A 17,403-nucleotide genomic window follows, 5' to 3' on the forward strand; every position below is an offset into this window, starting at 1 on the left:
AAACAAACATACAAAAAAACATGTTTTAGTTTAGTTTACTGTATATTGTACTTGCATCAAGACAAGTCTGCAAAACATCACCAGATATCGATTTTATAAATTATTCTATCAGATTCTTTCCCTGCCTCTACTCTCTGTTTTTTACTCTTGTGCAGTGAGTGGCAATCACAGAACAAAGGGATGTTTGAATGTACTGGTTATTGTTTCTAAATGTATTAATTGATATTACCTTAAGAGCCACACAAGCAGACAGACAAGGAAGTGAATTGCCAGATATAAAACAGGGGGATACTAGAGAAATTTACAATTCATGATTTTGTGGTTCATGAATAAAATACAAAAAGTTGATCTGCATCCAAAACTGGCATTTGGTTTTGTATGGCTGACTGTAGTAAAAAAAATATTCCCAAAAAAATGTTCAGTTTTGTCTAACAGCTGCATCAATTTAAAAAGCTTATAATATAACCCCCCCCCCCCTTTGAATTCTCAGTAATGCAGGGTATTTAGAAATAGAAGTCTAATTAAAGGAAGCAGATAAGATGGCAGAAAACTTAAACAACCAGCATCTACTTATTGCTGAAATATGACATATCAGGTATAGTTCCCTTGACATGGCATGTGAAGTACCTTTAAAATGTGCCTGAGAATACATTTAATAAGGTGTTGTAAACTGAATACTGCTTTTGCAATCTTCTAACATTGTCATGAATGGTAGGTGCAATTTTAAAGTAGACATTATGGCAAAGCATTTGGGGAATTCTGCCTAGCAGCGAAGTTGTTTTCAATGTGGGGGTTTTGATGTTGATAACATATTTAAACAATGTGTCCCCACGCCCTCCCCAAGCTTAAGCTACGATTAAGTGCATAAAAAAACTATCCCACATTATCCTTCATACTTAACACTCTGAATGCAAAACATAACTTTAATGTAACACTTTAACCCAACCCTGTAATGTATTATTAACACTTAACCTGAACCTAATACCTTATCTTTTACCTCAACCCAACCTTAAAATGTAACCCCCACCAAACATACATTTTTGTTATTTAAATAATTATGCACTACAGGATTGGAGCCTAAGCAAACTAAAAGAGAATGTAAATCTCCCTAGCAGGGTCATAGAAAAAAAAAAAGGGATTCAAGCCCCTCACCAATTCCAAACTAAAAAAAAAAAAACTATTGCCTTTAGAGAGTGCTTGATGTCTAGGCTAAAAGGGTCAGTAAATATGCCAGTTAAACATAATCTACAAACTATCGCCTCATGTTTCTTTTTCTTGAATGAGCTTTCTAAAAATGTTTTACCCACAAACCTCGGGAACACTTGGTTCCAAACTATTAGTTTGAGCTGTGGGTGTATAATCATGGTCATGCGTACTGCTCACCTCCTAATATAACCCCCAGGATTACTTGTACTTTCTTTCAGCAAAGCACATGCATGCCCGCTAGTAGGTATTTTAATGCTGGTACCTCTTACAAGTGACAGTACAGCCGGGGACTTGGTAGCTGTTTCCTTGTCCCGTTGTCAGCCAGCTAAGCTGTGGGTGGGGTTTTGAACAAAAGGACCAGTTCCAATTCTGTAAGAATTACATACGCTTTTACTGAGAGTGACACTGCATACCATTGTGGCACATATCAGGAAAGTGCCAAGGAAGGTGGCTACATTATTATGTAGGGCTAGTATACCCACAAAAATAAAAAACAAATGTGATTTGGGTTTGGGACACTAATGGGGCTTTTCCACTGCATGGAACCAAATGGTTTGGCTTGCTTTTGTGCTTTTCCACTGCTGGTACCGCATGTTATGGTGTAGGAACGGTTCGGTACGTACGTCGGCGCTTTTCCACTGAATGGAACCGAACAGTACGGCTCTCAAAAACAGTACCACCTCAATTGTGGTTCCAAGAGGTACCATACCCGGTACCATATCCCACAATCCTTTGCATGCAGTCACTACTAGCCACTGATTGGTCAGAGAATCCCACCCACCCCATTGTTATCCCACCCACTTAATTTAGTACTACTTTAGGGGAAAAGCAAACCATACCGTACCGTACCAAACCGTTCCAACACCGTACCATGCGGTACCAGCAGTGGAAAAGCAAACCGGGCCAAGCAGGGCCAAGCAGGGCCGAGTAGAGCCGAGCCGGTACTTGCAGTGGAAAAGTGCCATTGGTGTCCTCCACAGAGAATGTTTTAGACACAGCTATGAATGTATGCAGAAACCACAGTATCCAATTCCCTACAGCTCCCAACAGGAAAACAAACAGCATTTGGTAAAGATAGCCACAACAAGAGTTTCCAGGGATAACAACAAATATATTGAAGATTTTATGCTGGGCACAAAGTAAGAACCATGGAAAGTATAGTACCAATGATAAAAATATAAACATGGTTTTTAATGCTGGATACAATTATGCATACAGCTACAAACTGTATACTAGCAGCATTTCAATGAAGTGTGTGCAATACATTCAAGTTAACCAACCTTAACTACCTGAACTATATTTTTTTATGTTTCCCCACGTCTGATTACTACCTTGCCTTCAGATATGACAGAGGAAATGGCAACATAGAGAAAGGAAATAGGTGGAAATCAATAGAAAAATATATGGCTTGGAGTGGTACCAGAATAAAATTCAAAAGATTTTAGTGTTATATTACACAATCCTCTATGGCAGTGATGGAGAACCCTGGCATCCCAGATGTTTTGGAACTACATTTTCCATGACGCTCTTGCACTCTGCAGTGTAGTATAGCATCATGAGAAATGTAGTTCCAAAACATCTGGGGTGCCAAGGTTCGCCATCACTGCTCTAGGCTGTTTGCATGTATGGAAAGGAAATTAAATAATGAACAAGAAACATGACACATGTAGGCCTATTTGTAAAGAATACATTTGGAGTTTTGAGTGTTCTGTATACTGAGCTCTTTTTACATCTCAAAGTGAAATGGCACCTAAATGTATCTTGCAAATGCAATGGGTTTGCAGCCACTAAACTGTATTGTACTGCAGTACCATGTGATTTGGTTCAGTTTGATCTCCACTGCCTTTTACATGTTCCAGTGCATTTGGTAGCCCACTAAAATTAATGGGCTGTCAAAACCTGGAACACACAAGACCATGAGGGACTGTACGGGAACACACTTGTTTCAGTGTGAACTAGCCCTAAAAAAGGAGCTATAGATGCTATAATCACCTGATCTCTTCTGAGTCCAATGATGACCTGCCTATTTTCAACTAACTTCCTTTGAGACTAGGGAATCAAGACCCATTCCACCGGGGCTCAAGGAGATGGCAGAAAGGAGGAAGGAAGAAAAGAGTCAAGAAGACCTATGATTTTTCATGACCAGACAAAACACCTGGATAGAGATAGATAGATAGATAGATAGATAGATAGATAGATAGATAGATAGATAGATAGATAGATAGATAGATAGATAGATAGATAGATAGATTTTGTGAAAATTCCAGAGCTGGGCTGTAAAGGGAGGATTCCGTTTTACTGATCCTGCTTTAACACAGAAATTATGTTATCTAAGGCCCAAAGCATCCCAGCAAAATGTAAAGGAAATAAACCTTTAAGTATAAACAGATACTAATTACAAATATAGAATAAAACTATGAGGAAGCAGCCATATTTGCTTATTACATGCAGAAGGCATACTTCCTATTTGAAATCATAGCAAAGCCCTATGTGATTTACTATTTCTCTTGTCTCAGTGAAAGCAAGGTAAGCTATTTAAAGGACACTTGCTTTCCAGGTGACTTATCCTGTAAATTATTTTCTCACATTTATGATGATATTGATTACACTGTTTGACTCAATAAAAATACATCATTTTCTGTTTTTAATAATAGGATTACAACAAGTCTGCTTGTTTGTTATGGGTCTCTGCACTTCGCACATCCTTTCTGCTCTTTGCACTGCCACATTTAACAAAACTGATCACTGAGTGCCAGCAACAGTCAGATTTTATTTTTTTCTGCAAAGATAAGACCACTAGAATCAGATTGAATCCTATAGAAAACTCCCCCACACAGTACTTTTTTTTTCTTTTTACATATATGGGCACCTTAATTTGTCACATTGACAGTTTTTCTTCATCTGTATCTCAATATTCAAATACTAAATGTTTACAACAATGATAGTCCATCTGTTTTCAAGAATTTCATTTTAAAATCATACATAACAGAAATTTGTCTGAATATCATAAAAACCCTGACACATCTGAGCTTTCATTAAAAAGCCTAAAGATGGGACTTGAATACCAATCTGCCATCACTAATTAGTATTTTCAGTTCAGCATATTCACTTTCAGACATATTGCTGTTTGCACATGGTAATTTAGGTAAACAGATAGCATCCACAGCTGCATCAATTAACATTGCTAATCAAAACTGAATTCAGGTAATTAGGCCCATTTATGCAAAAAAAAAAAAAAAAAAACAGTAATTCTGGGGAAAGATGGGATCTTTGGTAATATTCACAAAAGAGAGTGCCTGTTTTCTTAAACAAGACATTGGGAAAAGAAAAAAAGGAGGAATGTGTGTGTGTGGGGCTAATGTATGTGAGCAAAATTGATAAATTGAAGCTGAGGATTTAATTGCTCTATATTAACAGAGATCTGCTTACTTTTTTTTCTTCCAAAACGTTTTCATTGATAAATTAGAAAATATTTACATTTATGCAGATAGAGTACTGACATTGGGCCTATTTAGAAAAGGAATTTTCTGATCAATGATATAGGATCATATCCCTTTAAGTTACTATGAAAAAGTCACACACGAGTAATATTTTTTACACGTTGTGGTAGCTGCTGCTAAAGACGTTCTTAAAAAAAAAAAAAACACTTATTCCCCTTTAGTAGATTGCATTTTTAGCAGTAAATGTAATATCACCTTCAGTACACATGACTAGGACCCATGGTGATAAGTGTAGTACTGTGTTATAGTTCTTAAGGGTACCCTCCCACCAACATAGAAAATTAAAGTGCATCTAAAGCCAAAATGTTTTTTTTATAGTTGTGGAAAGAGCAGGGAAGGGTTAAAACACCTGCCAACTTATTTTTGGTTGTTCATGTTCTGAGGAGATTTTCCTATGTGTCTTGTCCCATAGACACAACAGGAAGTGGAAGGAAACCTATACAATGTGATGTAAAATTCCCTCTTAGACATTTTTCACCAGAGAATTTCTATCAGAATATTTGCTTTGATCTCTAGTTATGGTGAGTGGTGACAACTGTAAAATGTTGGATGTCCATCATTTATAGTCCTTGTGAAATTGGTCACCAGGACAAATAGATTGTGAATCTCCCTAGCAGTGAAAAAAAGCAATGCACACTTTATTGATTTTTTATCCTTCTCTACACTAACCAAAATTAAACGAAAAAAGCTTACTGATTGGTTTCTTATGTTGCCTGGAATTGCGGCTTAGAAAGTGTTTTCTAGGAATACACGTGGCACTCCTGGTCAACCACTGCATTGTAAGGAGCAAAAGTCAGGGTAAAATTCTCTTCACTAAGCAGCTTTTGAAAATGCATGTCAGAAAAACATCAACTACATGCTTAGCGCTATTGTCCCTACCATCTTTGCACTGCTGCTGCTTGTACTTTGTTTAATCACCACTGACTTTGCATTATTACTATACCAGTACCTATACGATAGGCATAATCTATCTTAAAGCACAAAATATAATTGGACAGAACTATATGGTGAAACATAACTAGTTGAGAGCCTAAAGTTAAATAAAATGGGAAACTTCCATAAAATATCTACATTCCGGTCCTAAGCTTATTTCTTAGACTCTGTAGCTAATGTTTGAAATTTGGTAAATGCAAGTTGAGAAAAAAAAAAAAAATGGCGACATGGCACAGCATGGAGCAGAAAACCTTGGAATTTTAAATGGTTCACCAATCCAGCCCAGCACAAGGGCAGATTTAATTGTCCTAAGATGCCAATTTGTTATACCATTTTAGAATCCTGTTAACTGTATGCCACAGGAGAGCCAGAAGGATGATGAAAACAGATGACAAATGAAAAAGGCTAAAGTAATATTCTGCTACTTACAATAGAGACAAGCAGCACAATACATACTTGTCACAATAATATACTGACAAATTGCTCTATCACCTTTTCGCTCATTAGGTTCCAGTGTCTTGGCTTGATCCCTGGTGTACACAAAGCTGTTACAAGGGGCATGTTGATCTTAAACTTCTCAAGCTTGGTCTTAATGGTTGTAGCGACTTTAAGAGGTCCGTGTAAGTCCGGGTGATAAAATGCTTTTGTCAGTTTGTAACTAGTCTTCCATAAATTCTGCACCTGATGACAAACATTTTTCAGAAAACAGTTATTGATTTTTTACAGTTGTGTATGACTCATCTATCATATTGCCAGGCCCAGGGTAATTCTTGTCATATTAGACCAATAAAATTTAAATTTAAATTGATTTTACAGCAAACCAGCACATTAGTCTTTCTTTAGGGAATGGACAGCTCCTTTTCAGATCACTCTTCAAAGAGGTGTTCCTTTTCTCTATATTACAAGCTTAAGTGTACCATAAAATATAATCCCTTCTTCCGTATTGTGACCAGAACCAGACCAGAACCTCTCATAACAAAAGCGATCCCCGATCACCAAAATAAGCACAACTCATGGAAGGCACCAGGACAAAGTTATAACATACCTCTTCTTCTACCTTTTCTGCATTGACCTGTAAAAGAGGCCCATTCATCCATTTTTCATAGCAAGTGCTAAAGTGTGCAGTAGTCGTCCATAGTTCTTCATAGGGCTCTTTTAATTTACATATCTCAGCTATTTGATCAAATGTGTTTATTTGCTCAACTTCTAAAAGCATCTCCTCTTTATTAATTAGAGATTTCTAAAAAAAAAAAAAAAAAGAAAAAAAAGAAAACACAAGCCTTAGTAAGTAATTGAATCACTTAGGTATTTATACTGAAAAACCCTCAACTTTAGATTTATATAGCAATGTTTTAAGAACACTATACTGTATATTTGACGATTTCTACAACAAAATCATTCATATGCCATAAAAACTCACTTGATTCTTGTGACTTTTTATGAATGAGCCACAATTTACAGCACTTTAAAAAAAAAAGCTAATGTAAGTATTGTGGAAACATTCAGTGAACTGACAAAGAAGAGAGGCACAAATTGTAGTTTATAGACCATAGTTTAAGTTGGCAAGTATTAGCAATTAATTAAAACAAGTGTTCATTTAGGAAGTTTATCCCCAAGAGCCTAGTGCATAAATATTCTGTTGTTCAATAAAGGTTTTGTCCATTGAAAATTGGTATTTCAGTTTTTAGTAGATGCGGTCAGGTTAAACCACCATAACAAGTCTTAAAACTCTTGGGAGTTGATTCATCTCTGAGATAGAGTACCTGGGTCTACTCTGGGTCTACTCTAGCCTTTATGAGGGGTTTTACTTTCCTTGTTGTATTTTTTAATTTCTTTTACTGTATGTCACGGAAAGCACAGGGAGTTGGAACATACAATGGTGGGAGGGCACACACGAAATGTTCATGAATTACAGCAGGGCGGTCTCACGGTATTAGGAAGCTGATTTAGCCCACCAGGGAACTATAAGTCAAAATCACTCTTGAGTGAACTGACACTTTAATGAACTGAAATGCACTAATGTTATCCACATTCTAAATTATTATTACACCGTAATACCAAATTCAGTGTGGATATAGACATTTTGAATAATTCACTGCGGGCATAATTTTAAGTGCGTTAGGAAATTATAGTTCACATAGTGTTAATGTGTCAAGAAATCCAGCTCTATGCAGCTTACTGCTGTAGCATCAAACACAAAAAGGGTAAAACTGCTAATGTTTCATTTTGTTATGGTATTAGCAGTATGAGAGATTTATACTTCGCTTCAATCTGCCTTATGGAGAACATTAAATATGATGATACTTTTTAATAAAACAGTAGTGTATTTCCAGAATGCTCAGACAGCAGGCCTTATGTCTAAAATCTGGTAGAAAGGAAGACTATGTGTTTCCCATAGCAATCAAAACACTCTCTCCTCTCATTTTGTAGCTTGCACTAACAAAAATGAAAGCTGAAATCTGACTGGTCACTTCAAGTGATGCAACCACCTTCCTTTCTTTCATGTTGTTTTTCCCATGTGGCCTGACATTAGTTTATATATTTAGCAGCCTATTGCCTAAATATTTTCAACATTATGCATTGACTCTGTTTTTTTTCATTATTCAGCTCCTCTTAAACTAGGCTACATATAAGCAATGAACATAAGCCCACCTATACATTTCTGGTGAACATTAGGAAAACCTACATACAGCTACCTTTTCCTTTAAAAGTATCTCAAAGTGACTAAGTACAGCTTTTCATATGAAAGAAAAAGTATGTAAAGAAAATACAAGAGTATCTATTTGTTTCTTAAATGCAGAGATAATGTATAGAGAAAATGATTTGTTGTGTATCTGATAATTTATATTGGTGAATTTGCATGTTCGTTTGATACACAGGGTATTCAGTATAGCATATAGCAGTGCAAAAAGCAGCAACCATGTCCAAAGTACAGTAACCCATAGCAGCCAAATTTCAGTCTCCCATAATCAGATCAGCCGGAATAATTGTTTTCTATGGGTTACAGTACCTTGCATCTTGTTAGTTTTTCTCATTTACTTTATACACAAAAATGTGCTCAATAATGATTAGAGAGGTGAGCAAAAGCTAGCACTGAGCAATACATATAAAACAACACTGTGCCACCAGTCATTCAATTGAAAAATTGAGGCTGACCCTTCTTAAATCACGAATCTTAATAAACCATACTTCTAAGTAGGGCACAAAATTAGTAACCACAACATATAACATGTAATGTGGTGAATAGTCATTTACAAGTTCATGCCCCATGACAGATTCCAGAGCATGAAATACACAACACATCACTCCAAAATGCATTATACTGCTATTATTCATTAGAGAACTTAAACACATAGAGAATCCTTCAAGGCATTTATCTATACCGATCTATAACAATTAAAGAGACAGAAACCATTTATAGAATCAACACTGGGAAAAGAGCCCTAGTAATTTTTTTCTGAAAAACTCCTACAAAACCTACAATAAACCTAGAATTGGTCTAGACAGCACACTCTTACATTTGTATTTAACACATTATATTATTGGCACTGGGAGTGTATGTCATGTTGCAAATCTAAACAAAATGAGTGTAGTTTACCCTTCAGCTATTGCAATGTGCAGAAGCCCAGGGGATATACCTGACCACAGCATGGTGAGATATGTCTAATTACAAAGAATAAAGCCACAGTAGAAAATAGCATGACAACTGATGTAAATATAATTGCAATGCACAATATGATACTAAAACAGCTATGAGGCAGAATATTGCAACAAAGACCTCAAATTACTATAAATGTGACAGCAGATTCCTGGTTTACTATGTTTTAGCAGACATTTACTCAATAGCTTGCAGCACACATTAGGGTTACCTGTTTGCATGCTATTCCATTTAAAAAATGATTTGGGCATAGGAATCTACATAATATTCATTTGCCACTACCTTCAAAGATAAATGTTACACAGACAAAAAAAGCAAAGACTGGTAATAAGATAGAGAAGGCAGCAGGGGAATTGCACTAGAATACAATGTACTGCATTGTCACTGTCAAAGCAATTCAGTGCAGCAACATTCTTACAGACAGCATACCTCTTCCATAAAGTCCTGTATTCTCCTGCTGATGGAGCTAAGCTTCTGTACATTAGTAGTAGCTTCAGTCATCCGGTCTTTCTTCTGGAAGTCTTTCACCTCAATGAGTACATCAGCCAAGCGCTTTGTGAAATCCTTCTGCCACTGTGCGAGCCTTGCCAGAGCCCCATCATGCTCCCTCTGCAGTCGTGTCTCACTGACAAAGTGATTGCAAGGCACATGAGAGAGAAGGGGGGAGAAGAAATGGAATCTTCTTTTTATATAATCCACTGGCATGCTACTTTTTTTTTTTCATTGCGTTCACATTTAAATTGGACAGAATAATTTAGAGCTGGCTTTTAATTTCAGAGAGGTTAATCACCCTAATAAAAGGTCAATCAAATTTAATCTTCACTAAAACTGCTCAAGCTTTCATCACCTGCAGAACTGGTATTTTTACCCATTTTCAATGCAGAAAAAAAAAAAAAAAGCGTGCGGGATCTGCATTTACTATGCATTGCTAATGCCCCATCTCTAGCTGTCATTAACACTTAAAAAAAAATGATTAATTCCGCTGAAATTATTAAAAAGGTCATTTCAACAATTCTGGAGGAAAATCCTGTTTAAAAAATTGTACATCAGCTGTGATTCTGACTTAACTTGCCTCTAATCCTTCTCTTCTATTCATCACCCAGCGAACGTATAACAATAGGCTAAACCTCAATTATATTAAACATTACTGGATTTAGGTTAAAACAACAGTGACATTTCCTAGCAGACTGATCTTCTGTGTAAGCTGTGGTGACATCATCAATCCGCCTCTTATTCCTATTCGTTGTATGTAGCCCCTCATTATAGTCCCGGTGACACTCAGTATGAGGAAAAAAAATGGTTTGTCTGATATTCATTACCTGCTGTTAATGATAGGAATGATTCTCTGAGGCCAGGAAAACGTGTTTCCGTTAAGAATAATGTCCTCTTTTGAAAGGGATGCATAGTCCATTAGGAAAAGCAGATTTTCCCCTGCCACTGCCAGTTTTTCCTAGAAATTGAAAGAAATAGACCTGCATTTGCATTGAAGACCCCAGCACAGAAGGATAGAAGTAAATGGTTTTGTTGAAGGTTTATCAGCATGCTTTAATGCCTAACACATTGTAAAAGCTCCACTTATGGCCCTATTAGGAAAAGCACAATGAACTGTGACCATATGCATCAACATCTCTCACTTCTGCACCAGATTAGTAATACAGACTTTTCTGGGCTATACTGTCAAAGCACTATCTTTAAAATGGCAGAAATATTGTGATAGCATAATCCTATCACACGATAAAGAGGGATGTGAAAGAAAACAGGCCAGCAGTTTTCCAAACAAACCTAAATGCTGACACCATAAAAGAAGATAAATTAGAAGCAGCACAAGATAAATGGACACCTAAACCTCGCCATAATGGGCTTGATAACCTGAGAAAGAGTGGGATCACCTCCATACAGTATCCTATTTATAATATATATTGACTTATCAACTGCTAGAAATGTGACAATATATAAAGTGTGATTTTACCCTTCATATCCCTGCTAGTTGTATTACTATTAATATATGCTACAAGCTTTCTCTCAGTCACTGTCACCAGTGATGCTCATTAACCATGTGTCATTGTAGCATTTTCACAGCATTGTCTGCAGAGTAGCTGCTTGGCTGAACACAGAAAACTAGAAGTCAAGCAATAAAAAATTGCACCTAAATTAACTGATGAAAGGCATTATGGGAAATTTAAAAAGAGCCAGTTTGTTTTTTTTTTTTTTTTTTTTTTACAATAACCTAGAAAACATAAGGTGCAGGACTGAAAATCAACATCTGTAATGAGGATGGAAAACTAGACCCAATATTTTTTGGGGAAAAAAACAAAACAACTGAATAAAAACAGCTGATCGCTCAAAATATCTCTATAGTTTAAGGAAAACATAAAGAAGTCTCCAAAAATATATGAACCTAATATACCTGAATCTCCGGTAGCTCCTTGCTTCTTAGTCTGTCAATGTAGTTTTGTAGCTCCACAAGAGCAGATGTTGATGCAGCCATGGCAGAGATTTTTGTGACAATGTCATCATACTGCCAGCAAATGTTTCGATTAAACTTCATTGACATGGAAGCAACTTTATTAATTATGATATTAGTCAGTTGGTGGGTACGATCAATCATTTGCTGGAATAAAAAAGAGAAAAGAAAAAAAGTCGGACAAGGCGACATCTAATCATAGATAAATTGTGTTCCTTTCGCCTACGTGTCACAGATTCTGTCCCTCCTGACCCTTTATACAGCCATCGACTGTCACATTTAGATTCAGCCAGCTCCCAGCTCCCCTTTATCCCTGCCTTAGATCTAAGACTCTTGGCTATCAGAAAGACAAGCGTCACCAGCTGTCTTGGAGCAAAAAGGCAATCAGGTGAATAGTACTTATTATCTTTCATTGCTTTCTGAGGAGTGACAAGATTGATTTGGGACTGAGAGCACATCCCTGTATCAGGAACAATTACTGTGGACCCAGGTTTCCTCCCTTGAACATATGTAAAACTGCAAAGTCTGCATCTTCTTTTCTCACCTGCACTATAAATAAGAGCTTACAAAAAGGCACTGTACATTACACAAATGGAATAACTTTATTTAAAAATAAACCTAGTATTTCGCATTCTGGGGACAGAAAAACTATGTGCAATTTTATCTCTCTGGCACTCGAGAGATAGCTTTTTCCACTACATTAGTCTTAATTAGGCTCAGGGAAGCCGTTAAGGGGTGTCTAAGTCTTCTCTAGGTACATTCGTCTATGGGAAGTGACTTTTTTAAAATAGCTTTTTTTACACATTAAAATGATTTAGCAATGTCATTATAACAATAATGTGAGTGTTTACAATGATAGAAATATACTGAAAAACCATTATATTATTCTGTATGGTGCTCTAATGATGCAGCTTAATGCACAACAAGAGGTTATATGGGCTCTGCCTGATATATATATATATATATACACACACACACAGTATATATAGATATCAGTTATACGTTTATAGACACACACATAAAAGAAATAATTTGATTGGTTGCCATGAATTATTCTGCCCCTTATTCTTAGAATAGTTTGAATATATCTACATATCATTAATGTCATATTACACAAGACCTTGTAAGTTGTAAAGAAAGCTCATGGGTAAATAGCAATTTGATTTTTAAACTGCAGGTGGATGTGACATTTTAGAAATAATTCTGAAACTGGAAAATGGTAAAAAAATGAAAACTGAATTGTTTCCATTATAAGGTTGTCTGTGACATAAAACCCATAAAAGGGAAGTGATAAAAAATATATATCTGATACAAGTGGCTCATTGTCTAGCAAATCCTTTACCTTGATCTACTTTTCTATTGTTTAGTGCCACAGGGGCATCAGAGGTTCAGACTGCAGCAGCAGAGATTGCAATCATTTTTTACTTTTTAGCAGTGAAGAGTCAAATGTGTGTGCTATAGTACTGGACAGCATTAAAAACTAGAATGACTTTTAGTCATCTGAATGGTAAATATTTACTAGAGGCAATATTTAGAGGGCTGTGAGGACTCTGATACTTAATGTTATTAAACATACACCCCTCACATTTTTGTATATATATATTATCTTTTCTCTAGATCTAAACCCTATTGAGTATCTGTGGCGCATTCTCAAATGGAAGGTGAATGAGCGAAAGGTCTCTAATATCCACCAGCACCCTGATGTTGTCATGGAGGAGTGGAAGAGGACTCCAGTGGCAACCTGCGAAGCTCTGGTAAACTCCATGCTCAAGAGAGTTAAGGCAGTGCTGGAAAATAATGGTGGCCACACAAAATGTTGACACTTTGGGCCCAATATGTACTCACTTTTGTTGCCAGCGGTTTAGACATTAATGGCTGTGTGTTGAGTTATTTTGAGGGGACAGCAAACTTACACTATTATACAAGCTGTACACTCACTACTTTACATTGTAGCAAAGTGTCATTTCTTCAGTGTTGTCACATGAAAAGATATAATAAAATATTTAAAAAAATGTGAGGGGTGTACTCACTTTTAAGAGATACCATGTGTTCAAAATGCAACTTTACATTTGTATATTTAGCCTAATGGGGGCAAGGTGTATGTCTAACTCAACATTGCTTGTGGGTATCAAAACGAACATAAGAGCTATACACATTTTCAGCAAGTACATACAATACTTGTTGATCTTGCCAGAAATGCAGTCTCTATGTCCCTTTCTATGAAAATAAAAGAAACCTTATCTTTATTGTGTAAACTGCTATTCCCATTAATCCAATATTTATTGGAGAGGAACAGAGACAAATATATGTGATGTGTAGCCTGTGTGACAACCATAGATACAGTGAAAAAAGCATAAACACGAAGGGAGGAAGTATGTTATTCACAGGATTACAAAAAATAGAGGAAAATAGAAAAACATGCAGACACAAGGACTGGTAAGCTGCAACATCTTGTATTTTGTTTTTGGGTTTAAATATGCATTAACTGCTTGTTGCCCCCCTTTGAAGGTATAAGTGTGTTAAAAATGAGGGAAGTGTAGCCAGAACATAGGCTACTGATGGACTGATACCCAAATGTTGAATGCACATAACTGTGCTGATGTTTTACATTTTGAGAATCATATCAGTATTTTTCTAAGAGACCCAATAAGAAAAACTGATAAATAATACTGAAACCTGTTGCTGTTACAGTGGATCATGCACGCATTAGCAAGCATTATGCTATGCACATACAGTATGCTTTTTCAGCCTCCGTTGACACATGGGTCACTCCCTTTTCCTGTCTGTGTATGTGGCTATAAGAAAACAAACTATCAGGTATATCTGTTGATTTTATTCTCTAAACTTACTTATCGTGTAAATGTTCAGGCAAATAATTTTCAATAAACCATGAATAATAATGGTTTATTAAATACTTTTAATGATTTTTAAAAACTAGTAAGAAAAAATCAGAATGTATATCCCATAAACGCACAACAAATAGTTTTTAACGACTTTGGAATTGATTTATTAAAAGGCAAATGAGTGGTCTATTGCGCAAGGGAAGTTGTAGTTTGCAAAGGAATTAGCCACAGAGCATACTGAATCTGTTGAAGTTTTACTTTGTAAAGAATACCCAATCATGTGCCAGGGAAATAAAAAAAAACGTAACTTCCCTTGCAAAGCGACCGTCTCATATGCCTTTAGTTAATCAACCCCACTGTGTACATTGTGATGATATCAGGAAGTATAGCAATAAAATAATGTACCTGGTTAATTTCAGAGCAATCCATAAGCATCATCTTCATTGGAAAAAATACTGGCAACAAAGCAACATCTGATGCCAGTTCTTTCATTCTGTCAAGTTCTCTGGCATAGACTTTAAGACTGATGTCTTTTTGAGCAAGTGTTTCAAGACGCTTTTCAGTTTGAGGAGAGAGCATTTGTAGAAAAGGTTTGTACACCTTGGCATATCTAAAGCACACAAATAACATTCATTGCTAGATATATAAAAAAACAGTTAACACAAAAAAAAAAAAAAAAAATTACATTATGGAGGACTATAGTCAGATACTAGGCATTTTGTTTTCAATTCAGTGCAGCATTTAACATGCAATCTTTTTTTATAGTAAAGTAGCCTACAATTTAAGGGTACATTCATATAAGCTTACATGGAAATGTATGGTTTTCAAATAGGTGCAGAAATGATAGAAGTAGGTTTCTTTTATATTATACTAATAGATACAGCTCTTAAAGACCAGCCTTTGGTTAAACTAAGCTTTTTTTCATTGTTTACAATTGACATGCATTTAATTTCAGACTGCTCTTACAGTTGTACTAGTAACAGGTTTACTAGCTGTGATAATATTTGTAACTCTGTTTCTTTGCATTTCATTGAGGATATATTGTATACAAATGATATACATCAAAACTGTGAGGAAATGTGGTAATGCTGAATTTTAAATATCTTACCACATGTGATATAGCTAAAGACTCTTTTATAAGATAGGGAAACTTAACAAAAACTATATTGGTAGATTCTTGGATCTGATTCCTTCCACTTACCTTACCTACTCATTTATTAGACATTTTAGGCAGCGCCATTTACCTCTCCAACATCCCCATACTGCACTATACATCCTTCCCGGACTATAGATAGGAGGTAGGCTGCAGCCATTTCTTCTTTCTTTTATCATATATAATCGGTTTTATATCCTAGCGCAGAACTTTTCTTTTCTTCCAAAAACTATGACCAATTGCTCTGCCTCTCCTTCAGTTCCAGAAATTTGGAGGCCCAGGGTATTAACCTTGCCCAGAGGCCTTTTAAGGGGTCTTCTAAGAAAAGCCCACTTCAGTAAGTAATAGTGGTTACAGTAGGGGCTGCTAGCATGTGAAACGTGCGTTGGTAGGTTCTAAGTTTAGAGATTACTGGATCGGTAATGTGAGTACTTCCAATGTTTACTACATTATTTAATTTAGGTGTACTGTATGGCTTAACTTTGTGTGATGTTCTAGAGACACAAAATTAAACTTGTGAATCATCACTGAGTAAATGTCAATATTACTTAATGCCATTCAATCTTTTTTACAAAATTATCAAAGCTACTATATGTCTTTTCCAAAGGATCTCAAGAAGTGTTTGTAACATCTCATAAGTGGGATCATAGTTAATTTAGACCGAAGAAGCAGACTGTTGGTCTAAGAAACATGTAGAGTGTTTGACATAATCCAACTAATGTTATTCCCTCTCTAAATTGTGAGCTTAGATATAACTGATGAGGATTGAACTTCCACATGGAGTTAGTTTAAATACATATCAATAATGGAATTTACTGTGTATATAGATAGGGATTACTGTTGAAACTAGGAGTCTGAAATGGTATTATTTTGTACAGTTGTAATATGTATAAAATGCATTTTCTTTTAAAGTATATAGCAAACAGACACATTTTTTTAAGAATGCATCATAATCAAAGGAATTTTTAACAGGCTTTGATATGTGGATTGATTCATATTAATGAGAACCCTAAAAGTATCTTTAGAAAGTACTTTTAGTTTCTATACAAATAGTTAACTGGGATGGCATATAATTGAAACTTTTGTTTTTATTGCACCCATACACCTTTCTTACTGTCTTTTTTATATATCCCATTCAGGGACAATTCAGTTTAAAAAACAAAAGCTTATTTAAAGAAAATTAAGTAGACTGCACTGTACATGTTGTTTAAATTGTGTTACCTTAAGAAAAATGCAAGTTAATAGTGAAAAAATAAAAGTAAAATGTTTAGATCCCAGCTTATTAAGTCCCAAACAATGACAAAAAGCCCATCAATGCTATCACTGTTCATCTAATTCCAGGAGAAAAGTAATAAGACTTAAGAAAGAACTGGCACCATTGATAATGAATGGTGGTAAGAAATAAAGAAAAATAAATCAAAGATTTTCCTGATAAACTTCTCAATTTAAGTTATCCTTTGCCTGGGGATCTTACCAACATAAACCATGATTGTAAGGCAATCTGTTTCATCAATCTCATTGCTAGCTTGGTACAGTCTAAAATGAAAGTACCGAAACACTAGAATTCCTGCTTAAAGAAGGAATTCTCGAGTAGCTATAATTAATTAGTTCCATCTTTGAGACCAGGATGTTTTTAATCCATTCCT

The 17,403-nt window shown here is 35.7% G+C and overlaps 1 protein-coding gene across 1 annotated transcript in view; it reads right to left on the reverse strand.

The window, feature by feature from the left end:
- The window catches only part of LOC309553508 (dynein axonemal heavy chain 3-like), a 136,757-nt gene that overhangs the window by 33,335 nt on the left and 86,019 nt on the right, over positions 1-17,403 (reverse strand). The window contains exons 10-15 of the mRNA XM_082254743.1: positions 15,010-15,214; positions 11,705-11,908; positions 10,617-10,747; positions 9,727-9,922; positions 6,685-6,879; positions 6,132-6,320 (exon numbers count right to left, since the gene is read on the reverse strand). Of these exons, the coding sequence (XP_082110869.1) occupies positions 6,132-6,320; positions 6,685-6,879; positions 9,727-9,922; positions 10,617-10,747; positions 11,705-11,908; positions 15,010-15,214 (1,120 nt within the window). The remainder of the gene's footprint in view (positions 1-6,131; positions 6,321-6,684; positions 6,880-9,726; positions 9,923-10,616; positions 10,748-11,704; positions 11,909-15,009; positions 15,215-17,403) is intronic.

Source organism: Pelophylax lessonae (assembly GCF_965119305.1).
Source record: "Pelophylax lessonae genome assembly, chromosome: 4".
Classification (NCBI taxonomy): Eukaryota; Metazoa; Chordata; class Amphibia; order Anura; family Ranidae; genus Pelophylax; species Pelophylax lessonae.